This window comes from Spermophilus citellus (genome assembly GCF_964194105.1).
Source record: "Spermophilus citellus genome assembly, chromosome: 10".
Taxonomy (NCBI): domain Eukaryota; kingdom Metazoa; phylum Chordata; class Mammalia; order Rodentia; family Sciuridae; genus Spermophilus; species Spermophilus citellus.
Window position 1 is genome coordinate 8007196 of NC_138197.1, and position 27905 is coordinate 8035100.

At 33.6% G+C, this 27905-nt stretch overlaps 1 protein-coding gene across 1 annotated transcript in view; it reads right to left on the bottom strand.

Annotated features, from left to right (window-relative positions):
* LOC308658112 (A-kinase anchor protein 9-like) overlaps positions 1 to 27905 on the bottom strand; it is a 113041-nt gene that overhangs the window by 81116 nt on the left and 4020 nt on the right. Inside the window, exons 6-9 of the mRNA XM_081310675.1 lie at positions 27535 to 27711; positions 16534 to 18876; positions 8474 to 8687; positions 6595 to 6757 (exon numbers count right to left, since the gene is read on the bottom strand). Of these exons, the coding sequence (XP_081166801.1) occupies positions 6595 to 6757; positions 8474 to 8687; positions 16534 to 18876; positions 27535 to 27711 (2897 nt within the window). The remainder of the gene's footprint in view (positions 1 to 6594; positions 6758 to 8473; positions 8688 to 16533; positions 18877 to 27534; positions 27712 to 27905) is intronic.

The window sequence follows — 27905 nt, forward strand, 5'->3', positions numbered from 1 at the left end:
AAATATTTATGCCCCAAACAATGGAGCATCTACATATATCAAACAAACCCTCCCTCAATTTCAAGAATTATATAGACCATAATACAATAATACTGAGTGACTTTAACAAACCTTTCTCACTACTGGATAGATAGTCAAACAAAAACTAAACAAAAAAAACTATAGAACTTAATAATATAATCAATAATTTATACTTAACAGACATATAAAGAGTATTACATGCATCAACGAATACATGTTCTTCTCAGCAGCACACAGACCCTTCTCTAAAATAGATGATATATCTTATGCCACAAAGCAACAATTATGAAATAAAAAAAGAGATAATACCCTGCATTCTATCAGATCATAATGGAATGAAATTAGAAATCATTGATACAATAAAAAATAAAAACTACTCCAACACCTAGAGACTAAATAATACGCTATTGACTAACCAATGGATAGTAGAAGAAATCAGGGATGAAATTTTTAAAATACTTACCAGAGATAAATGAGAACTGATACAACTTATCAAAATCTCTGGGACACTATTTAAGCTAAAGTCATTAAAAGAATGGAAACTCAATGAGCAAATGACCTAACATAAGATCTCAAAGCCCTAGAAAAGAAAAACAAATCAACACCAAAAGCAGTAGAAGACAGGAAATAATTAAAATCAGAGCTGAAATAAATGAAATTGAAATAAATGGAACAATTAAAAAATTAACAAAACAAAAAGTTGGCTCTTTGAAAAAATAAATAAAATTGATAAACTCAATTGTGCTAATGAAGACAGAAAACTCAAATCACTAAAATTAATAGTCACAAAAAATATTACAACAGATACTGTTGAAATACAGTAGAGAATCAGAAGCTATTTTGAAAATTTATACTCCGATAAAAATGAAAATTTTAAAGACATCAACAAATTTCTAGAGAAAAATGAGCTACCCAAATGGAATTAGGAGGACATACACAATTTAAACAGATCAATTTCAAGCAATAAAATAGAAGAAGCCATCAAAAGCCAACCATTTAAGTAATGCCCAGGACGAAACAGATTCTTAACCAGTTCTACAAGACCTTTGATGAATTAACACCAATAAGCCTCAAACTATTTCATGAAACAGAAAAGGAGGGAACTCTTCCAAACTCATTCTATGAAGCTAGTATCACCTGATATCAAAATCAGACAAAAAACACATTAAGGAAAGATAACTTCAGACCAATATCCCTAATGAACATAGATGCAAAAATTCTGTATACAATTCTGGCAACTCGCATATAAAAACATTAAAAATATAGTTGTTATAGTTTGGTTGTGAGGTATCCCCCAAAAGTTCACATAAGACAATGCAAGAAGATTCAGAGGAGAAATGACTAACCCAATCAGTGAATTAATCCCCTGATAGGAATTAAATGAAGTGGTAGGGTATGGCTGGAGGAGATGGGAATTGGGGGGATGGCTATGGAGTATACATTTTTTATCTGGAGAGTGGAGTCTCTGTATGGAGTATATATTTTGTATCTGGAGAGTGGAGTCTTCTCTGTCTCTCTGTTTCCTGATCACTATGTGAGCTCCTTCCCTCTGCCACACTCTTCTTCCAGATGTTCTGCCTTACCTCAAAGCCCAAGGGATGGAGCTGGCCTTCTATGGACTAAGGTGTCTAAACACCATGAGCCCTCAAATAACACCATGAGCCCTTTTCCTCTCCTAAAATTGTTCTGGTCAGATCCTTTAGTAACAGAAATAAAAAAGCTGACTAAAACAATAGTGCACCATATTCAAGTGGGATTCAAGGTTGGTTCAACATACAGAAATAAATAAATGTAATTCACCACATTAATAGACTTCAAGAAGAATCATATGATCATTTCAATAGGAGCACAAAAAGCATTTGACTGAATAAAGCACCCTTTCATGTTTAAAACACTAGAAAAACTAGGGATAATAGAAACATATCTCAACACTGTAAAAGCTACACATGCTAAACCCAAAATCATTCTAAATGGAGAAAAACTGAAGGCATTCCATCTAAGAACTGTAGTAAGACAAGAAAACCCTCTTTTTACCACTTTTATTCAATATAATCCTGGAAACTAGCCAGGGCAAGTAGACAGAAGAAAGAAATTAAAGGGATACGAATAGAAAAAGAACTCAAATTATTACTATTTGCCTACAATATGATTCTATATTTAGAAGACCTAAAAAATCCACCAGAAAACTTCTAGAATTAATGAATGAAATTCAGCAAAGCAGCAGGACATAAAATTAACAACCATACATCAAATCAGTGATAAAGCCACTGAAAAAGAAACTAGGAAAACTACCCCATTCACACTATAGTCAAAAAATAAAACAGAATATTTGGAATCAATCTAACAAAAGAGGAGAAAGACCTCTACAGTGAAAAACACAGAACACTAAAGAAAAAAATTGAAGACCTTAGAAGATGAAAATATCTCCCATGTTCTTGGATAGGCAGAATTAACATTGTCAAAATGGCCATACTACCAAAAGCATTATATAGATTTAACGAAATTCCTATTAAAATTCCAATGACATTCTTTGTAGAACTAGAAAAAGCAATCATGAAATTCATTTGGAAAAAAGAGACCCAGAATAGCCAAAGCAATCCTTAGCAAGAAAAGTGAAGCAAGAGGCATCATGATACCAGAACTTAAATTATACTACAGAGCCATAACAACAACAACAACAAAAAAATGGGATGACACTGGCACCAAAACTGACACATAGACCAATGATACAGAATAGAAGACACAGAGACAAACCCATATAAATACAGTTATCTCATACTAGACAAAGGTGCCAAAAATACTCACTGGAGAAAAGATAGCCTAAAAAATGGTGCTGGGAAAACTGAAAATCCACATGAAGCAAAATGAAATTAAACCTCTATCTCTAATCTTGCACAAAACTCAATTCAAAGTGGATCAAGGATTTAGGCACTAGAACAGAGACCATGCACTTAACAGAAGAAAAAGTAGGTCCAAACTCTAACATCTCAGCTTAGGAACTGACTTCCTTAACAAGACTTCTAGAGCACAAGAACTATAAACAAGAATCAATAAAAAGATTAAAACTAAAATGGTTCTTCACATCAAACAATCAATAACATGAAGAGAGAGCCTACAGAATGGGAGAAAACCTTTACCACATACACCCCAGAGCATTAATCTCCAGGATATATAAAAAACTCAAGAAACTTAACACCAGGGGCTAGGGTTGTGGTTCAGTGGTACAGCGCTTGCCTGGCATGTGCGAGGGACCTAGGGTTTGATTCTCAGCACCACATATAAATAAATTTAAAAAATAAAGGTTTGACAACTAAAAAAAAATTAAAAAACAATAAAAACACCAGAAAAACAAACCAATCAATAAATGGGCTAAGGAACTGAACAGACACTTCACAGAAGACATACAATCGATCAACAAATATGTGAAAATATGTTCAACATCTCTAGCAATTAGAGAAATGCAAATCAAAACTACAACGAGATTCCATCTCACTCCAGTTAGAATGGCAACTATCAAGAATATGAGCAACAGGCCTAGGGACATAGCTCAGTTGGTAGAGTGCTTGCCTCGAATGCACAAGGCCCTAGTTCAATACTCAGCACCACAAAAAAAAAAAAAAAAAAAGAAAGAAAAAATATGCAACAATAAATGTTGGCAAGCATGTGGGGGTAAAGATACACTCATACATTGCTGGTGGGACTGCAAATTGGTGCAACTACTATAGAAAGCAGTATGGAGATTCCTAAGAAAACTTGGGATGGAACCACCATCTGACCCAGTTATCCACTCCTAGGTTTATACTCAAAGGACTTTAAATCAGCATAATACAGTGATGCAGCCACATCATGTTTATAGCAGCTAAATTAACAATAGCTAAACTAGGGAACCAACCCAGGTGTCCTTCAACAGATGAATGGATAAAGAAAGTGTGATATATATCTCCCCAATGGAGTATTACTTAGCCTTAAAGAAGAATGAAATTATGGCATTTGGTGGCAAATGGATGGACCTGGAGAATATCATGCTAAGCTAAATAAGCCAATCCCAAAGAACCAAAGGCTGAATATTTTGTCTGATATGTGGATATTAATTCACAATGGGGTGGGGGGGATAGGGAAGAATAAACATACTTTGGATTAGACAACAGGCAATGAGGGGAGGGAAAGGGTTATGAGGGAAGAAAGGATAGTAGAATGAATCAGATATTATTACCCTAGGTGCATATATGATTACATCACATATTCTACATCATGTACAACCAAAGAATGAGAAGTTATACTTCATTTATGTATGATGTCAAAATGCATCCTACTGTCTTAGATAACTAGTTAGAAGGAAAAAAATTGCTAGAACTAAAAAAAATAATTAGTTATTGAAACTACATATATAGAAATAATAGTTCATTAAATTTGATTTGTCTAACATTACCCAACTGGTATGTGGTAGATCTGAACATGAGTTATTTTAAATAAAAACAGTAGTTCTGAAAAAAAAGAAGAGGGGTGAGGATGTGGCTTGGTGATTAAGAGCCCCTGAATTCAATCCCTGATACTATATATATATATATATATATACACACACACACACACACACACACACACGTGTGTGTGCGCGCGCGCATGTATGTGTGTATATAAAGATATATCTAAGATATATTACTGAGTTTAAAAAAAGTTTGTAAATTCTCACTTGCATTAAAAACCTGTTTTAACATATATGTCTATATAAATAGGAAAATGTCTGAAAGAATACATATCAAAAGTAACAGTGATTGTCTATATTGGAAATGAAGTGTGGCAACAGTAAAGAGAAGATTCTTAACTTAGTTTAATTTTAACTTACAATTAGTTTAATTTTAATTTTATCTACCCACATATCTTTTGGTATGTATGTCTGAATTCTGTATTGTTATATAAGCATTCAATACTTTGTAAAAATGTTTTCTTAAAATGTCTAATCTTATACAATAAGGTAAGATTAGTATTTAGGAATCATGTGGATTTAGAATATATCAGTGACTTAAATAGACAAAGATAAGCTTAAATTCCTAGGCTGGGGTTGCGGCTCAGTGGTAAAGTACTTGCCTAGCGTGTATGAGGCACTGGGTTCAATTCTTAGTACTGCATGTAAATAAATAAATAAAATGACAACTAATAAAAATATTTTTTAAAAAGGCTTAAATTCCTTAATTGAAGACAAACAAAATGAAACAATACTTCCTCTAAATTTATATACATTTGGATATATAAAGTGCATACATACATTATTTATATATACACATACATGCACACACACAGTGATTATAATGTATGTGTACATATAAAACAAATAATTTTAAGAAAAAATGAAGTAGAAAAGTAAGACACAGACTCTTTGGGGACAATTTCAATTTATGTAAGAACATGACAACTAAGTAAAGATCCAAAAGGAGATGAGGGTGTGGGCATACAAATACCTGGAGAATAATCATTCTAGGTAGAAGAAAAAGCCAATGAATCCCTAAAGCAGAAGCGTACTGATATGTGATATATTTGAGGATCACAGTGGGGTTGTATGAGGTTTTTTTTAATCTTTTAAAATTGTTTTTAGTTGTCAATGGACCTTTACTTTGTTTATTTATATGTGGTGCTGAGAATCAAACCCAGGGCCTCACACAAGCCAGGCAAGGGCTTTACCGCTGAGCTCCAACCCCAACCCCATGGGATTATATGGTTTGAGAATAGTAAGTGATAAGAAAGACAGTAGGAAATGAAAGTCAAAGATGTCATGGTCCTCAGGACCTAGTGAGACTGTAAAGAGCAGAAGAGGATTAGAGTAACATGATGTAACTGAAATTATAAAAGCAAAGGTTCTGGCGCTTGTGTTGACTATATAGAGAACAGACTGTAAACAGAAGTTGAGTAATCCAGGTGAAACACACAACAATGGCAGGGACCAGTGGAGCAGTAAGGAGTGGCACAGTTTTGATGTACTTTGAAGGTTAAAAAAAAAAAACAAGATTTTTTCATAGAATGGCAGAGTTATGACAGAAAGGAGTCATGATGGATGAAGATGGCTACAGAAGGAGCAAATTTTAGAAGATCCTGATCCAAGAAAACAAATAGTGGTAATTCAAGATCATTTCTTCTTCTCCTCATAGATCAGGGTTCTATTTGGGACATGATGAATTTGAGCAATTAGACAATCAAATGGAGTATGTTCAAGTCATAGTGGAATGATCATACTTAGACTATTTAAGTATTCACCACATCAACATATCAAAGCCTAGGCATAGAATAAACAAGTAAATGTCTACTACCTGACTTATTTTAATTCAGAAAATAGATTAATAATAACATCTTTATAAGAGTATAAGTAAAATTCCTATAATAAAATGTATTTGGTTTATACCAACATTTATTTCACACATTCCAAAGATACAGAATTATCTCCTGCTCTTATTTCTCAAAAATGTTACATCCTATCTCTTTGTTAAAGTTATATTTTATTCTTAAAATAACCATTCCAGATGATACTATCATTGTTTACTAAGCTACAAATACCGCTGAATGAAGTTTTAAGTAAATAGATACCTTGGGTCCACCCTGGCCTCACTAATGGCTTGAAGCTTCTCCTGTAGAGAATAAATTTCTGCCCTATGATTTTCTTTAGTTTCTTTCAATTGTTGGCGCAAAAAGCATATGAAGTTTTCTAATTCTTGAATTTGTTCTTCAAGTTGTTTAATTTTTTTGGTATCTTACAGAGAAGATAACAGGAAGAGAAGACAATACACATTTCAATACAAACTTCTCAGTGAAATAACAATCATTTTATTTCAATGTATAAAAATATTTATTCTTTGAAAAATGTTTTGAGTGAAACTCAGGTTTTAATTTGACTCATTCTGACTGATGAAAACAAGAAAACAGTGTGATTCAATATCATTTCTCCTATCCTTATGGTATAGTATCTCTAAATTCAACAATTTTATATCATTAAAACAATTCAGAAACATGAAACAAAAGAGGTGTTGAAAAGGGACCAGAGGAGAGTAGTTCATACCTTTCACTTTCCTCTTTTATTTTTATTTCTAAAAAATGCTGATAGTTAATCACTAACTTTTTTGCCAATTAAATGAACCATTAGTTAACATGAAATTTGGGAAATAGTGGACAGACTACCTCAAGAAGATATCAATTAAAAAAATACAAACTTAAAATATTACTATATTCAAAGAACCCCTGAAGTGAAAAAGCATGGTATTATCTGATATGCTTGAAATTCTATTCTGTTCACCAAAGCAATTCCAATAATAAAACTCATTCCTAAAAGCAAAAGTAAAGGCCTAGAGATACCTTGAACACAAGAAGTCTAGTTAACTGGCCAAATATTCATGAAAGAAAAACATTAACTGTGACTAATTGTTTATGGTTCATTGTATGGTCCCTTAACATTGTTGCTTTCCATTATGCCATCTTGGTCTTTTAACTCACTCTCTAGTTTCCCAGGATAACTCATTCTTGTCCTTGACCTCTTGTCCTTGACATTCATGCTGATTATAAATCTTTGCCTCATACTTAAAATTTTTCTCCCAGGTTTCAGACTTCTATTTTCAACTAACTCCTATATATTTTTTTCAAAGTCAGTAAGTATTCTATTCTTAACTCAATATATTTAAAACTGAATTTATTATTTTTTTTCACAAATTGGTTCCTTTTTATAACTAGAACCATACTCTAGTTTCTTAAGCTAGAAACTTGGGTATCATCCTTAATTTCTGCTAACATTAACGACAAACTAAAACCTAACTCTAAGTGTTGAACTTAACGTTCTATCATATTCAATTCAATCTGGCTGGTCTTCCCATCAATAATTTCATCCTTTCCAACTGATCCTAATGGTATCACCTTAAAATAAAAATCTTATTGTTACTCCCACTATTTAAAATCCTGCTGTAGGTCTTATCACCAATAGCATAAAACATAAACATGTTTCATCAGGGTACATAAAACCTTTCCTGATCAAGCTCCTTCCAATCTCTCCAGTTTTTTCTAGCTAACACGACCTGAACTCCCAGTTCTCCCAAATGGATGCAATCTTAGATAGAGCTCAATGCTTAAGACTCCATAGCCTTCCCCAAATTTCCAACCTATTACTCTTGTCCATACCCTCATCCTACTCATCTCCCCAGGAAAGACAAGACTCTTTTTTCTCCCTCCATTCATTATATTTCAGAAATTTTCAGTTTATTTTATATATGCTTTCCCAATAGATTATGATTTCCTATGGGAAAATGACTCAGTAATTTTAGTTTTCTCTAGCACTTGAATGAATATCCAATGATTATATGAACAAATAAGACTAGGGCTTAGATACACAAGTCACCTTCCCCTGTGAGTTCTAAGGACAGAATTATGAAATGGTGGACTCTAAGTGATGCTTCATGGCAATTATAAGTCAGAAACTATTTACCTGTTTCTTGTGTTTTTACATTCTGTAGTTCTAACTGGTATATTTTCTGAAGTTCGTTGATCTTTTCCTCTTGAGTAGAAATAAGCTCCTCTTTAAGACTGCAAACAGCTTTATCTTCTTCATTTTCCATATATTCACGAACCTGATCCACGTGAGCTGAATAAACCAGTGGAAGGCATATGCGCTGAGCTTCCATCTGTAGCCTTAAATCATTCTGAAAGTGAATATATATTAGAAAAATTTAAAATAATTTACTATAAAATAATTTAATTTTTGCATATACTAAAACAAGAGGAGAAATAAATTATAGTTTAAAACTTCATAAGAGAACCAATGACATTTTTTTCTTCATTCTTCATTCAGTTATACTGAGCTACTTCTTTTTTCAAGGAGAGTAGTATCATTACCTCAATTTTATAGCAAATTTTGATATTTGGTATAGCTTATAATTTGTCCATATTGGAGAGTCTTTATTCTGACTGTCTGGGACTGCTCCCTACAGGAACAAGTTGTCTCTGCAGGAAACAGCCTAGAGCCTCAACATTTTAGGATATTTAAAGGCGAAAACCACATCCAGATTGACTTGGCAACCAGCAAGCAAGCAAGCAAGAAGTAGTACAGAAGCTGAATAAAGCCATTAGGGAAACAATGCAATGTCTTAATCAAATTTTCATCTCATTCATTTCTCCTGGGATTTTTTCATAATCATAATCAAAAGAGAAATGGATCAAAGTGACCCTAGTTGAATACAAATTAAAGAATGGCTACTAACATCTAATCAATTATTCCCCAATAAGGTACACTGCCCAAGGAAAATGGGAACCAAAGAGAACAATTTTACATTGTGTAAGAACTGCTATTCTGTATTGCAAGTAGGCTATGCTAGGCAATTAGTAATGTGGTACAGTGATGGGGCTTTCCTATGGGAGAAGCACTTCTTATGTAATATGGAGTCTCAGGGTAAAATGAAATCTGTTTGGTCATTGCTTATATAGCCTGGCCTATAACATTCCCCACTGGTTTTATGGAACTAGTCAAATCATTAATTAATCATCATTGGTTTACAGCTACTGTAGTGAGTATGGAGGACCATCAGTTTTACAGAATGTATTTTTTGTTTTATACATCTTATTAAATAAACAGTTAAAGATGCAGGGTCCAATTAAAAACCCTAAGAGGACTATCAGCAATGGATCGGCTACAGCTGTGTAAGAGTAGTTAGCCAGGGAGACCAGGAGAACAAATTTTCATACCAATTTCTCTCATGTTGTCTTGACTCTTCCTTATCTTTCATTTTTATTTTCAAATAACATTTTATTTTCATGGCACTGGGAATTGAACCCAGGGGTGCTCTCTACCAGTGAGCTACATTTCCAGCTCTTTTTTTCGATATTTTCATTTTTATGTGGTGCTGAGGATCGAACCCAGTGCTTCACATATGTGAGGCAACCGCTCTGCCACTGATCCACAATCCCAACTCCAGCCCTTTTTGAGGCAAGGTCTCAATAAGTTGCCAAGGTTGGTCTTGAACTTAGAATCCTCCTCTGCCTTAGCCTCCCAAACAGCTGGAATTACAGGCATGCACCACCATGCCTGGATTTAAAATACTACTTTAAATATGGAAAAAATGCAAGCAATAAACTCAAAACCCAAATTAACAAGTACTATAATATTTTGTCTATTTTTTTCATTCCCTATACTCCCTATACACTTCTATGTTCTCATCACTCCTTCCTCACAGCAACCATAATCATAATTTGCTACAAATCCAGTCCAATTCTTACATTATCACTTCTCATTACAATACATTTTGCATTCTCAATGCACTGTATATTTTGTATTTTTATGGACTTACACAAATAATATTAATTTTACAAATTTATTTTCTTATTCAATATGTCTCTGGTATTATTCCATGTAGGTAACAGGGGGTTTAATGTCCAGTACCACAAACAAACAAACAAACAAAAAGTTAGCAGCATGTAGGCAACAGGTTAATTCATTTTAACTGTGGTATTATGACTATACCAAAATTTGTCCATTTCCTTTCAAGAGATAAATTGGTTTATTCCTAATTTTTGGATATTTAAAAAAAATACTGCTGTTAAATTCTTACACATGCCCTTAGATAAATGCGCTAATTTCTTTCTAATTAGTGGTTCTCAAATGTAACATGCATCAGAATCACTTGGAATGCTTATTAAAACAGGTTACTTTAGGAACCTATCCCCATCCGCACGGTTTCTGATTCAGGAGAGGTCAAAGAGCTTTGAATTCTAACCCGTAACCAAGTAATGCTGTGCTTCTGGTCAGGAACCACACTTTGAGAACTACTTAGAAATATAACTGCTAGGTCACAGATAGTGCATTTTTAACTGTGCTAGATTTGATCAAATTATTTTTATATGACAGTACTAATTTACAATGCTTCCAGAAGGTTGAGTACTTATATACTCACATCCTTACCATTCTTTATATCAGACTAACTTCACCAACCTAATGGGTATAAACTGTTATTTTATTTTTACACTGAATAGTAAGGTTGAAAGAATATTTTCATGTTTATTAGATACTTTGATTTCCTATTCAGGCACATGTCTTTCACATCTTTTGCCCATTATTATTTTATTTTTGGACCTCTTGTTACATTAATTGTTCTTTCTATATTCTTGATAGCTTTTGTTTGCAACTTACATACATGGCAAATATCTAGTCCCAGTCCTCAAATCTGTTTTACATTATTGTTTTTAAAAGATACAATAAAAATTTTAAATCTTTTCCCATGCTTTGTCTTTATTAAAAGTCTTTCCCTATCTTAAGATTCTATTTTCTTCTTATGTGTACATTTTTAACCAACCTGATTTTTTTTCCCTAAAGCAACAAGGATCTAATTCCCTAACTTCTAACCTCTAGTATCAAAAGTCAATTGTGCTCAAACAATTTTGTTTTTTTTTTTCCTCCCAAACAATTTTGAATACTCTAAGCTTCTTCTGCTAATTTGGTTTATTTTTTGATTTCCTTTGTCTCTGCTCAAATATTATCTCACCAAAGTAGTCTTCCTTGACCTACCCTATGCAAAAAAAAGCCCTACACTTAGGGATCTTATTCTTCTTATCATACTGTAATTTTATTCATAGCACTTAAGACCACCAGAAATATTTGTCTGTATTTTCTAATGTTCATCTAAACCCTAAAAAGTAAACTTTATTCTTCCTTGACCATTTTTATTCACTGTTAAATTATGAATGACTTGAACAGTGCCTGGAATGTAGTAGAGATTCACTAAGTGATTCATTGATTTGTAGGGCCTTCTTGCCACATACTAAATTTTTACAAGATACAGATCTGTTCTGGGCTTTTCATTATATTCCACTGATCTACTTAACCATCCTGGCATCAAACCATATTGTTTATAATGATTTTGTAATAAGTTTTGATAACAAATACATGGGGCTGGGGATGTGGCTCAAGTGGTAGCGCGCTCGCCTGGCATGCGTGCGGCCCGGGTTCGATCCTCAGTACCACATACAAACAAAGATGTTGTGTCCGCCGAGAACTAAAAAATAAATATTAAAAATTCTCTCTCTCTCTCTCTCTCTCTCCTCTCACTCTCTCTTTAAAAAAAAAAAACAAATACATACTTTTAGGATTGTCTTGAGTATTCTTGGCTATTTACTCTTCTATATCAATTTTAGAATCAGTGGTCCACATTCATTAAGAAACCTTATTGTAATTTTGACTAGACCTATTAATTAGGAGAGAACTGATGTTTTTCTTTGAATCTTTCCATTATGGATATGATATGTATTAGCACACAGTCAGGTATTTGTGTCCTTCAATATTTTATAATTTTCTTAACAAAAACTCAAAACATCTTATCTTGGGTTTAAAGTTTTGCCTGATCTGTTCATATTTTTTCTCATTTCCTATTCTTGTCATATTGCAAGAACTGGAGAAGCATTCACTAAGAACTACAAAACCATGTTGCAATAGTAATGTTGACAATGGGTATGTATCCTAGTCCTATGCTTGATTCTAATGGAAATGCTTCTAAATTTCACCATCAGAAATATAATCTGTCAACATTTTGATGAAAATCAGCATCATGACTAGAAAATTTCCCTGCTATTCCTGATTTCCTAAAGCTTTTTTTTTTTAACTTATAAATGGGTTGTCAAATTTTTTATGAATTTTTTTCTGATTATGTACTAAAATAATCATGGATTTTGTCTTGCTACATAAAAATGTAGAGATTACAGTCACAGATTTTTTTCAAATGTTTAACTATTTGTCCACTCTTAATATAACTTGTTAATATTTTATTTGGAATTTCTGCAACCACACTTACAAGTTAGATTACTCTACAATTTTATTTTCTTTACAATTCCTATCAGGACTTCATATTAAGATTGGCCTTCTAAGGTGAACCGGGTGGTTTTTCTTTCTTCAGTTTTTCTTCTTTCCTTTCTTCTTCCATTCTCTCTTTAATCCTATTTTAGTGGACAATTACACTTTTGTTCTTGGAGAGTTAATAAGAATCACTTGTAAAATGGTCTTAAGTCTAGAATTTTGGTTTGAGATGAGGCAAAAGGGAAAATTTCTGACCACTACTTCAAACTCTTTAATGATTCCTGACTTATTCATTTCTATTTAATGGTCATTTGAACTTATTCATTTCTATTTGCATTAGTTCTGGTAATTTATATTCTTCCAGAACACCATCTAGAGTTTGCTTATATTTTCAAATCTATTGGCAGAGATTATTTGTAGCATTATTTATGACTTTTAAAATTTCTTGTGGTACCTGTACTTATATCCTTATTTCATTCTCGATTTTGCTTATGTGTTTTCCCCTTGGTCATATTTTTGGAGATCAAATACCTGTAAATAATCTTTTCAAATAATAAACCTCCAAAATTCTTGAAAAATTTTCCCACTTGTTTATTACAAGTTCCCTTATTTTTGCTCTTTATTTCCTTCCTTCTATTTCCTTTGAATGTAGATATTCTTGACACTTTTCTATGCTGTTGAATACTTAACTCATTTCAATATCTCATTTATTAAATTGATAATATTTAAACCTAAAAATTATTTTTCACATATCATGTTACATACATTCTACTTTTAAAAAAAATATTCATGGCTCTACTTGTGCATTTACTCTTCCAGCTGAACTATAAACCAATTAAGTCAAATTTCCGTAACTTTTTAAGTTTGATAAATCTAGAGATAACTGACATTCTATAATATAAAAAATTGCCCACTCAGAAATGAGACTTTTCATTTATTCAAATATTTTTCATTAAAGTATTCTAATTTTATTTGTATTGGTCTTACATATTTTTGGCTAATTTTGACATTTATTTCACATTAGGTTTTTTGGTTTATTTGCTTAGATTTTTTTTCTCAATTTCTTAATTACACCTGTGAATTATCTATTTCTATTTATGCCATGTATCTTTTTATCTTTGGAATGGTTAGGGCTTATAGAACAATGCTAAATAGCAAGCGACAAAAGCTATTCTGATTTTCATTCTAACATGAAGGCCTATCCTGATTCACTGCTGATTCTTGATAAAACGGCTTTATTTCCCCTATTCACCCCTCATCTGTCCATTTGTAAAACATTATTAACTGCTGATCATGTGCAAAACATTATTCTAGGTACTAGGGATATAGCAGCTGTCTATATAGCCTATATAGTAGTGTCTCTTCACTCACAGAACTGATATTATGGTTCCTCTTGAGGTTTCTAAGCTCCAGTATATGTTTCTAAGCTCTAGTATCTCTTCCAATACCAATAATTACCTCCAATTTTAAACACACACACTTGAATTTATGGCTTCTCTCAGCATCAATAATTAGCCAATATCTATAATGTTCCTGCCACTCCTTATTTCTTGCACCCCAATGTTGAAAAGATTCTCTGATAATCTGGAATTATACTCCAAAACTATTCATTTCTTTCTTTTCAGTTAAAAAATTATTTTTTTCTTTTTCTTTTTTGGTACTGGGGATTGAACTCAGGGCACTTGATCACTGAACCACATCTCATCCTTATTTTGTATTTTATTTAGAGAGAGGGTCTCACTGAGTTGCTTACCGCCTCACTGTTGCTGAGGCTGGCTTTGAACTCACTAGCCTCCTGCCTCAGCCTCCCTCAGCTGGGATTACAGGCGTTTGCCACTGCAGCTGGCTAGTTAAAAATTCTTAACAGCCACATTTATTTTGGTTTCAGTGAGATATATCTGCTCTAATTACTAAGTTTAATACTGAGAGTAGGAGTATTTTGTTGCCTCTGCAGTATTTCAGACAAGTAAACAGTATCACTATGTAAGTCACCGCTCAATTTCTTCTGTGAGCTTCCCTCCACCTGCATACATACCTTACTCCCCTCTGTATCAATGATGGAGTTTATTTTAGTAATGATAAATGGGAGCAATTTACAGACTTGCTTTTCTTCACTTTGTTTAGTTAATTTCAAGGAGAGAGTATCTAAATACCATTGCAAGTATCTTCAATACAGAAACAAAATTCCTATTAAGAAAATTTCACCAATTTGACAAATGTGCTTCAAATTCAGGTCTTCTTTGAATAATGCTTTTTAATAAAATTTAAATTATGTCTGACATTTTTTAGGAGTAATCACCACCATTTATAGTTTTAAAAACAATTTGCAATATTTAACATAGCAATAGTAGTTAAGCAATTTGAATTTCTTGGCTCTATTCAAGTTATTAAAAACATAAAGTATGACCACATTGATAAGATCATCAACATAAACATGTCAGTAGAAATAAAAACAGAAAACTTTCCGATGACTTCCTATTTACTTAGGGATAAAAATCTAAACTTACAAAGTCTATAAGGCTCCCTATGATTGAGTTTCTTCCTTCTTCAAACTCTTCTCAAACTCAACTACATAGGCCTTCAATTCGGTTCCTCAAACTTACTCATGGTACAACTACTCTAATTTCCATAATGCAGCCTCCTCCCTCTCATTCGAATCTCAGTTCAATGTTAATTCCTCCAAGCTCCAGACCACCACCCACCTCCACCCATCATTCTCAATTTCTTTTGTGAGCTTCCCTGTTTTATTTTATTACAATACCCTATTTTATTTCTTCATAGACTGTAACAATATTTCTGTCTTATTTTCTAATTTATTACCTGTCTTCCTCACTGAAATATATACTCCTTAACTTCTCTGTTTCAACACTAAACTCTTATATCTGCAAAAGATATTTATTACCTAAGTTTTAGAAACACATAAGTTTATTTAGCAGGCTACAGTTGTGGCTCAGTGGTAGAGAGCTTGCCTAGCATGTGTGAAGCACTGGGTTAAATCCTCAGCACCATATTATAAATAAATAAAATAAAGGTAAAATGTCCATCTATAGCTAAAAGATGTTTTTAATTATAAAAAGTTTATTTAGCATTATCATACTGAAGATACACATCAGACTTTTCTGTTATTTCTAATATCAATAGCTGACATTAAAGGAAATAACCTATTATTTTATGTGTTCTATTTCTTTAGCTGTACAGAGAATTAATACTATTTTTCCTCCTCAGGTATAAGACTCAAAAAACTCTAGGACTTAAGTGTTTTTCTTGCACAAAGGAAAAAGAATTTGTAACTATTGAACAACTGCATAAGGTTCTAAAACACTCAAGAGTTTGTTTACAATTGTGGAACCTTGAAAAAGACCAGTATGAAATAAAAACTCTAAAAGTCTTTGAAATTGCAACAAAATACTAAGTTATAAAATCAATAACTTTTGTAAAGTTGAGATTCTAAACAATATTATTTAAAGTATTGTCTTTACAAAGAAAATATTGCTTTACTTCCTGAGCAGAATATGTAATAGATTAGCTAAAAGAAAAACAGTGTTTAAGAAAAAATAGGAAAATTAAATGATAAATGATAGATCCAAATGAGAATTACATGATTCACTTTCATTCTGTTTTATGAATTTGTTTTAAGAAGGTGAAAACTCTTTTTAGCACGAAATGTACATTTTCACTGTGCTATACCATATGTAAATAAGTAAACATACCTGTTCTGATATAAGTACATAAAGTTCCTGAAGGAGTTTATCGTTTTCACTTGATTGATCTGTCCCAGGTGAGGATTCATTTGTTACTGATGGTGAAAATAACTGTTCTTGCTTGCTTTCTATTCTAATAGCCACATTTTCAAAAGAAATTTTCTCTTCCACTACTGTTTTTGGTTCTTCACCTACATTAGATATGGATCCTTGAGAATCCTTGCTTATAATAGTTACTATTCCATCTTGTAAAGAGCTTAAATGAACATCACACATGTTTACATTTTCTGCTCTATGATGGTTAATTAGGAGTTCTAGCTCTTGACATCTCAATAGAATTTTCTCTTTTTCTTGCTTTAAAGATTTGACTTCCTCACTGAGAAAATTAACCTCACCATGTTTCTGTTTTAATTGTTCAGAGAGATCAGACAGTTTCTCTGACAATTCTAGCTTTTCTCGCTTGGTTACCTCAAGTTTTTCCATAAGTTCTGTTGTATCTTTCTCAACAACTTCACAGATTTCTAATGGCTCTGTGACAAAAGCTTTGTCAGTATCAAGCATGGCACTTTTCAATTTGATTATAGCTGGATTTATTCTTTGTAAATGAAGCTCTTCATTTAATGCTTTAAGTTTACTTTTATACTCTAATTCTTGTTTGTTTTTACTATCTTCTAAATCATCTTTTACCTTGAGAAGGCAAATATACTCCTCCTGTAACTCTTGATAGTTAACTTCAAAATTTTTTTCAGCAAATGAAAATGTACTTCTTTGCTTCTCAATTTCTTCATTTAGATGAATACACTGTTGCTTGAGGGCCTCATTCTCTTTTGTAAGCATTTCCATTTCTTTTTGCCAGCTACAATCTTTGGATATGGACTTGCTGGAGTCAATGAAAATCAATTTTTCTTCTTGTTCAGCAGGAACATAAATTTTCAACATGTCCTCAATAGCTTTTTTCTCATTTTTAAGAATGTTATTTTCTGTTTCAAGTTGTGAAAACTTTTCTTTAAGGTCATCCTCTTTTTCCTTTAATTGTTTCTCCAATAATTCAATTTTAAGTTGTAATTCCTGAACTTCTTGTTCAAGTGTACCTTTTTCTTTTTTTTCTCGTCTTAATATTTCGATTTCCTCTTGGAGTTCATGCATTTGAAGGGTCATTTCTTCTGATTTTGAATCCATGATGGACTTCTGTAAATCTTTCAGTTTTGAAATTTCCAAAACCAACTGATTCTGCTTAGTTATCAAATTATCTTTTTCAAATTGCATTGTTTCTATCTTTTGTCTCATTTCATTTTGTAAGCCATCTATCTGCTGTTTATAGTGAATGCCTAAGCTATCTTTAAGTTTTTCAATATTTATTCGATGTTCAACTTCTAAATCTTCTTTTAGTTTCGAAAGTTCTTCTTCATGACTAAATAGGAGCTGTGTTCTCAGCCTCTCTAATTCAGCTTCTTGTGATTCAGCCATTCTGTCTAATACAGCATTTTTTTCTTTTTCCAACATTTCAAGTTTTATCTTGTAATTTGTAACTTCTGCTTCATGTTTTAACTCTAGTTCTTTCCTAGATTCAGATGCCAGAACAATCTCAGCTTTTAAAGCTTCCACTGTACTAAGGGACTTATGTGCTTCATTCAGTTGACATTCTTGTTCAGCTATTATCATTCTAGCTCTCTGAATTTGGTCCCTTAAAAAGTTCAATTCTTCAAAAAGATCATCAAGTTGTCTCTGCAGAGTAGATTTTTCTCCTGAAACTATTCCTAGTTCTTCTTGGAGTTTTTCCTTTTGAGCGTTAGTATCTTGTAATTTCATATTCAGTTCATTTATTGCCACATTCATTAACTTTATTTGATCTTCATTAATTGTAATATTTAAATGTGATTTTAAAACACTCTCAATTTCTTCCTTATGTTGTGCTTTAAGTTCCTCTATCTGTGACATGTGTTGCTTTATTAACTCTTGTTTCATCTGTACTATCTGTTGCCCATACATTTCATCCATCTCTGCTCGGAGTTGTTCTAATCTTTTCTGCATTTCTTGTTCCACCATTCTCTGTACCACATCAGATTCAAACTGGCATTCTGAGTAATGATATCTTTTCTGAAGGTCTTCAGCTGTACCCTGTTTTATTTCTTCAGAACACTGTCTTTCTTTTTGCTTAGAATTAGCCAGCTCTAATTTCATACTTGCAATTTGTTCTTGTAATTCTCTTATTAATTTTTCAGTGGCTGTGACTTGATCTTTTAGCTCAAGATTCTTTTTTTCTTCTTCTATTAGTCTTATATTTAATGCCTGGATGATTGCCTCCTTTTCCTGTAATTCTTTTTTATTTGACTTTTCTACTTCATCTTGTTCCTTTAGAAAGAAAAGAAAATGAAAATATAAGAATGACATTTTTAGCTTCTGGCAACTTCTTATGGGTGTCTCCTTTTTATATAATTCTATAAAAAGCAACTGTTGGGCCTGCCCCCCATTTTTCCCAGTACAAGGAGACCTAGGACTTATCTACCGGACAGTACATATGAGCAAACAATATAACAGTTTTACCCTTCTTGGGAAGAAATTTCTCTTATATTGTGCTGTGATTAAATATTTAAATTTAAAAATGCAATCTAATTTGCCTAGCATGTGTAAGGCCTTGGGTTTGATCTCTAGCACCACCAAAAAAGCAAAACAAAACAAAAACCAGTCTGACTAAAATATCTATATAAACCATCACATTTTCATTTTTCTTATTAACTGGTCAACATTCTAAATATTAAGTATTTCTGATGGCTAGTTATAGTACTACATACTCTCTAGACACTCTCAGAAGACACAAAAAAAATAAAAACCGGTCCTCCCCTGGATTCTCAGAAGAAACAAAAAAATAAATAAATAAATACTGGTCCTCCCCTGGATTCTAATGATTTGAAGGTATTTCATGGACAAGTGCTATAAAATGAGAAAAACAACAAGAACTAAAGTGGATTCCTTTAAGTCTTCCTTAACTTCATTCCTGGGGTTTTAAGTGAATCAGAAATTTAGGGATATGCAATGCTTAAGTGACTAAACATCAAGTGACACCTAAGACCACTACTGTATATTTACGGCATACCAACTTGGGCTTAGACTCACAGTTCAAACAGAAATATAAAAGACCATCAGATAATTTTCCCCAGTTCCTATCTGGGGACTCAATTTTGGAACTGGAGATTAGGCTAAGACAAGACATATTAACGCATATTCATTAAACAGTTAAGAGATGTATTCCCAAAGCCAAGGAAATAAGTGAAATCTATATAACTGATGAAAATATGGGTAAGGAAGTAAAGTTATCTTAAGGAGACACGAGTCCTTGCCAAACAGGACTTCTAGTCGCCTTGAATGAATGTACTAAGAAAATGATCAATTGAGTATAGTTCTTGGAAGAAGACCAACGCACTGTCAACCTTTGAGAAGTCTGATCCCTCTCGAAAAGCCATACTTAATGCAGAAAACAATGTTGGGAGTTACAGCAAGGAGCATTTAAGAAGTTTAGTCTACAGACATGAACATTACAACTCTGAGATGGATGTAACAGGTTATCTCAACCTCATGCCACTGAAGATCTGATTCCTCCAACACCCTTTCATCTAATACTTAATAAACAACTTTTTAAATTATTACCTGGCTTTTAAAATTCATCTGTCCATAGAAAGAAAATAAAATCCAATGAGCTTAAAATCTGAAGTTTGTGATAATTATTTCTCATTGTAAATTCACAGTCTTATATTTAGACTTAAAGATTAACCTCTTGAACTAATTCACCTCTGATATAGCTCAAGAAAAAAAAAAGACTTCTGAGCCTAACAAATAAAGGCCAAATTTTGCACTACATAAACCAAGGTTATCTTGTGCAGCCTCTTGAGTGAGACTATGAGCTGTTGTCTTAGTGTCACATATTCCTTTTCCAATTACATCATATGTTATTACCAAGTGCTGAGCCTTCTTAATTTCTACACTAGAATGCAACATTAGTAAATTAGTTTAATCTGTTAATCCTGGTATTTCTATCTGTACAATAAAGATAAACTTCCTCTATTTCCCAGAATGTGTTTGAGGCTAAAATAAAATAATTAAGGTATTTTATTTTTACTGAACTTTATACAAATATATTCATATACTAGAAATAAATTTATAAATCATTTGGAACCTATATAAAATGTAAAATCAGGACTGGGGCTGGGTCACAGAGGTAGAGTGTTTGCCTTACACGCGTGAGGCACTGGGTTCAATTCTCAGCACCACATAAAAATAAATGAATACATAAAGATATCGTGTCCATCTACAACTAAAAAAATTTTTTAAAAAGTAAAATCAGTTCATGATGGTCAATTTTAGCTAAACTGTTAAATAATAACTAGTTTTGAAAAATGTTAACACTGATATAAAAATCTGCTATAATTTTATTTCCTGATTTTCTATAAAAGGAACACTCCTCATAAAAGAAAATAACTTAATTCAACACTGTCCAACACCTAATATGATTAATAAATAACTAACCATAATTCTTCATTCAACTATTAAACACCACAAATTCACAGTTTTCTTTGTTTAGCTTTTTTCAAATTACATGGTTTTAAATGACTTGTTCTATGTTACAAAACTGACAGCCCTTCAGTCAAGGATGCAATCCTCTATTTTTAGAACTACACCTGAAAGAGTGGGGAATAATATACTTCCTGATTGTGACTATTATAACACAGGAGGTTTGGAGAATTAGGATAATGAGCCTTTGACCATCAATATAGTTACTTCATCTGCTCTGACAGAACTACTTGTCAAAGGGATTCAATTTTTTGAAAACTGAGAAATTAAAATATAATAACAATAAAAGTATTGTTGCTAACATTCAAATAAACAGTTTATTTTCATTACTAAAATGAATTACATAAATTTTAGATAATCTGAAATTATACTGCCTAGTGACAATAAGAGATAATAAAATCCTAGATCCGGGCACTTTCAACCTAGGCCTCGATTATCTTTCTACTCTTACCCTCCAGAAAGACACTTCCAAAGCCTACTGCTTTCTAAGTAAATTATTTTTTGCTCCCTATACATTTTTAACATTTCAGCCTGGGTCTTTATGCCCACTCCACACCCCGCAAAGAATATCCTGCCTACCTCTATTTGTTATGAATTCATAAACAATTATCTTGATTACCAAATAGGTATTGAATAGCTATTATGTTCCATATATTATACCAATTTATGGGTAAACAAAATATAAATACCACTTTATTCCAATTTATAGATCTATCTCAAATATTACCTCCCTGCTGATGTCTACCCTGAATCTTTTCCTCATAAAGCAGACCTAGTCAAAACAATCATAACACTTGTTACCTGCACTTATTTTTTATTTTGTGGTAACTTGTGTACATGCCACACCTCTCCATGGGTTCAGTGAAGAAAGGGGACATCTTAAGGTTCATCATATATCTTTTGCAAGGGTTACTACAGAATAGATATTCTGTAAACACTTGCATAATCTTTAAATTACCTTAGTTGAAAAGCATGCCCTTCTCATAATTTTAATTTGTACATTTCCTATTTTTCAAAGAGGAGTCTCTGGAGTCAGATAACTGAGCTTTGAAATCTGGCTCTATCAATACATCACTTCTGCACCTGGATTATTTCCTTCATCTTGCGTTGTCTTGGTACCATCATTTGTAAAATGTAAATGATAAAGGTACCCTTATCTCATAGGGTTGTAGTGATGATTCAATGCATTAATATGTGTAAGAGGCTTTGAATACTGCCTGTTATAGAGTAAGTACTTAATAAGTGCTATTTAATGCTTTTGTTATCCAAACAATATTTTTGCCTTGGTAATTTCTCAACTTTCTGTAGAATCTTCTATGTTTATAAAATATGCTGTATTATATGTATTCTGCATCTTCATTATTCACAGATTCTGTATTTGCCTACTTGCTCAAATTTATTTGAAACCCACAAATCCATACCAATGGTGCTTTCATAGACATTTGTAGACATGCACAGAGTGATGGCAAGAAATTTGAGTTACTGTAAAATGATGTTCAGCTATATTCAAATGATATGATCACACTATATGATCACACTGCCTTGTTTCAACTCTCAGAGAAAAAAAAGAGGACAGAGATGGCAAGGATCAGAATGCAGTGTAGTGCGAGGAGCTCAAAATCTCAACTCTGGCACCTGTTAATGGGGCAGCTTCAGGCAAATCACATCTAAACTTCAACTTCTCAAAAAAACAAACAAACAAAAAATAGAATCTACTAGCATGAATTGTTTTTAAGATTAAAGATTACAAAATGGCGGCGGGCGCGGAGACATCAAGTCTCTGACCTCTTCAGCTGCGTGGGCATAGGGAGTCGTAAACCGTCTAAATGCTGTTTGCTCAGGATCACTAGGCAATGCTGAGCTGATGTGGATCTGGGGCGAACAGTCTGGGCCTCTCAGAACACACACTGAGCCTGGATCGCCTGTGTCTCCCAGACAAACAACTGTGACTCAGCACTAAACGATCCCGCTGAAACAACTGGTCGGCCCTTCTGAACCTGCGGAGGTTAATACCAACCGAGCCTTCATAGGCAGTGGCCACAGGGGCCACGGGGCCACGGGGCTTGGGAGAGCCAGTCAGGACCCACCCGTTGCATTGGTCACCCAGCAAAGGGAACGAACAGTCGCCATTTGCATGGGATACCACCATGGCAGAGAACTGACGTCACCAGAATGCGGTGGAGGAGATAACTCCATTGAAACCGGCAGCTACAGGTGTGTAACCCCCAGCCCACCCTCTCCACACAGTGGGGAAACCTTAAGGGCCCCTCCCAGCTCTTCCGTGAGCACCATAGTCAGACCAAGGGAATCAAGAGTGGCACGGGACCCAGGGCAAGGAACCCCGGCTACCGCTCCCACCAGTGCTGACAACTGAGGTCTCTTGCACCAGCTACCGGGGAAATCAATGATAAAAGAAGGAAGGAAAAATCCTACATCACATGGAAAATGAACAAAATGTTACTGAATGATCAATGGGTTACAGAAGACATAAAGGAGGAAATCAAAAGATCCTTAGAGATAAATGAAAATACAGACACAACATATCGGAATCTATGGGACACAATGAAAGCAGTTTTAAGAGGGAAATTCATCGCCTGGTGGTCATTCCTCAAAAAAAAAAAAAAAAAAAAAAAAGGAAAAACCAACAAATAAATGAGCTCACACTTCATCTCAAAGCCCTAGAAAAGGAAGAGTAAAACAACAGCAAATGTAGCAGAAGGCAAGAAATAATTAAAATCGGAGCGGAAATCAACGATATTGAAACAAAAGAAACTATTGAAAAACTGACAAAACTAAAAGTTGGTTCTTCGAAAAAATAAATAAGATCAACAGACCCTTAGCCATCCTAATGAAGAGAAGAATAGAGAGAACTCAAATTACTAACATACGGGATGAGAAAGGCAATATCACAACAGACACTACAGAAATACAGAAGATAATTAGGAATTATTTTGAAAACCTATATTCCAATAAAATAGAAGGTAGTGAAGACATCGATAAATTTCTTAAGTCATATGATTTGCCCAGACTGAGCCAGGAGGATACACACAATTTGAACAGACCAATATCAATGGAAGAAATAGAAGAAGCAATCGAAAGACTACCAACCAAGAAAAGCCCAGGACCGGATGGGTATACAGCGGAGTTTTACAAAACCTTTAAAGAAGAATTAATACCAATACTTTTCAAGTTATTTCAGGAAATAGAAAAAGAGGGAGCTCTTCCAAACTCATTCAATGAGGCCAACATTACCCTGATTCCGAAACCAGACAAAGACACCTCAAAGAAAGAAAACTACAGACCAATATCTCTAATGAACCTAGATGCAAAAATCCTCAATAAAATTCTGGCGAATCGGATACAAAAACACATCAAAAAAATTGTGCACCATGATCAAGTAGGATTCATCCCTGGGATGAATGGTTTAATATACGGAAATCAATAAATATTATTCACCACATCAATAGACTTAAAGATAAGAACCATATGATCATCTCAATAGACGCAGAAAAAGCATTCGACAAAGTACAGCATCCCATTATGTTCAAAACATTAGAAAAACTAGGGATGATAACAGGAACTTACCTCAACATTGTAAAAGCTATCTATGCTAAGCCTCAGGCTAGCATCATTCTGAATGGAGAAAAATTGAAGGCATTCCCTCTAAAATCTGGAACAAGACAGGGATGCCCTCTATCACCACTTCTATTCAATATAGTTCTCGAAACACTGGCTAGAGCAATTAGACGTAAGAAACTAAAGGCATAAAAACAGGAAAAGAAGAACTTAAATTATCACTATTTGCAGATGACATGATTCTATACCTAGAAGACCCAAAAAGGTCTACAAAAAAACTACTAGAATAAATGAATTCAGCAAAGTGGCAGGATATAAAATCAACACGCATAAATCAAAGGCATTTCTGTATATCAGCAACAAAACTTCTGAAATGGAAATAAGGAAAAACACCCCATTCACAATATCCTCAAAAAAAATAAAATACTTGCGAATCAACCTAACAAAAGAGGTGAAAGATTTATACAATGAAAACTATAGAACCCTAAAGAGAGAAATAGAAGAAGATCTTAGAAGATGGAAAAATATACCCTGTTCATGCATAGGCAGAACTAACATCATCAAAATGGCGATATTACCAAAAGTTTTCTATAGGTTTAATGCAATGCCAATCAAAATCCCAATGACATTTCTTGTAGAAATAGATAAAGCAATCATGAAATTCATATGGAAAAATAAAAGACCCAGAATAGCAAAAGCAACTCTAAGCAGGAAGTGTGAATCAGGTGGCATAGCGATACCAGATTTCAAACTATACTACAGAGCAATAGTAACAAAAACAGCATGGTACTGGTACCAAAACAGGCGGGTGGACCAATGGTACAGAATAGAGGACACAGAGACTAATGCACAAAGTTACAACTATCTTATATTTGATAAAGGGGCTAAAAGCATGCAATGCAGGAAGGATAGCATCTTCAACAAATGGTGCTGGGAAAACTGGAAATCCATATGCAACAAAATGAAACTGAATCCCCTTCTCTCACCATGCACAAAAGTTAACTCAAAATGGATCAAGGAGTTTGATATCAAATCAGAGACTCTGCGTCTGATAGAAGAAAAAGTTGGCTCCGATCTACATATTGTGGGGTCGGGCTCAAAATTCCTTAATAGGACGCCCATAGCACAAGAGTTAATAATAAGAATCAACAAATGGGACTTACTTAAACTAAAAAGTTTTTTTCTCAGCAAGAGAAACAATAAGAGAGGTAAATAGGGAGCCTACATCTTGGGAACAAATTTTTACTCCTCACACTTCAGATAGAGCCCTAATATCCAGAGTATACAAAGAACTCAAAAAATTAAACAGTAAGATAACAAATAACCCAATCAACAAATGGGCCAAGGACCTGAACTTCTCAGAGGAGGACATACAATCAATCAACAAGTACATGAAAAAATGCTCACCATCGCTAGCAGTCAGAGAAATGCAAATCAAAACCACCCTAAGATACCATCTCACTCCAGTAAGATTGGCAGCCATTATGAAGTCAAACAACAACAAGTGCTGGCGAGGATGTGGGGAAAGGGTACTCTTGTACATTGCTGGTGCGACTGCAAATTGGTGTGGCCAATTTGTAAAGCAGTATGGAGATTCCTGGGAAAGCTGGGAATGGAACCACCATTTGACCCAGCTATTGCCCTTCTTGGACTATTCCCTGAAGACCTTAAAAGAGCGTACTACAGGGATACTGCCACATAGATGTTCATAGTAGCACAATTCACAATAGCAAGACTGTGGAACCAACCCAGATGCCCTTCAATAGATGAATGGATAAAAAAAATGTGGCATTAATACACAATGGAGTATTACTCAGCACTAAAAAATGACAAAATCATGGAATTTGCAGGGAAATGGATGGCATTAGAGCAGATTATACTAAGTGAAGCTAGCCAATCCCTAAAAAACAAATGCCAACTGTCTTCTTTGATATAATGAGAGCAACTAAGAACAGAACAGGGAGGAAGAGCAGGAGGAAAAGATTAACATTAAACAGAGACATGAGGTGGGAGGGAAAGGGAGAGAAAAGGGAAATTGCATGGAAATGGAAGGAGACCCTCATTGTTGTACAAAATTACATGTAAGAGGTTGTGAGGGGAATGGGAAAAAAAAACAAGGAGAGAAATGAATTACAGTAGATGGGGTACAGAGAGAAGATGGGAGGGGAGGGGAGCGGGGATAGGAGAGGATAGGAAAGGTAGCAGAATACAACAGTTACTAATATGGCATTATGTAAAAATGTGGATGTGTAACCCATGTGATTCTGCAATCTGTATACGGGGTTAAAATGGGAGTTCATAACCCACTTGAATCTAATGTATGAAATGATATGTCAAGAGCTTTGTAATGTTTTGAACAACCAATAAAAAAAAATTGAAAAAAAAAAGATTAAAGATTACAATCCATGTGATACATTTCCTACCAGGAGCTCTTATTGACTAAATAATTTCCCCAAACTGGAATATAACTCAAGTGAATAAAAAGAATCAACCACATTTTTTTGTAGTTTAAATTTACAAAATTTCTTTTTCAGAATTTTATAATGATGGCTAAAATAAGAAGAAATACATTTAGTTGGGGGAAAAAGGATAGAAATCCTAGTTATAAAAATAGATTCTCCTGACTTCAGTTTAACATAGGCAGATCACTTTTAAGGAGCAGAGTAATGAGTAGTATCATATTTAAAACTATTACTACGAAATTCTCAATGCTTTTGAAATATATTATTTTATGTACTCAAAGAGTTTGTCTCAATTATGAAATTTTGTGGTGCATATGCATAAAAAAAGATAAACACTTCCATTAAAAACTTTAAAGTTAATTACAAAGCTGCTACAAGTAGGTTGACTTCCTTAAGATACACATACCATTTCATATACGTTAATTTTCTCTTGTAAGAAATTAATTTGCATTTTGAAGTCTTCCTTCTTTTTTTGATAATCTTCTAATAGATGGTCTTGTTCTTCAAGCTGTTGTTTGGCTTGCAGTAAATCTGCAGCTGTGTTACTGTGAGTGCTGTTTCGTAGAGTTTCACTAGCCTGTAACTTAAAAATAGAAACCTCAAAATATTAAATTTTAAGTGACACTTTATCGTACCCTCAGCCCACAGGGGTTCTCTGGAAAGTATGCTCACTTCATAGGCTTACAATCTCAGTCAACATGTTTCCATGCTGTCAACATGCTGATAGGTAATATGCACTTTGGGTAATGAGCCAAAGAATTTACCTTTCACATTATA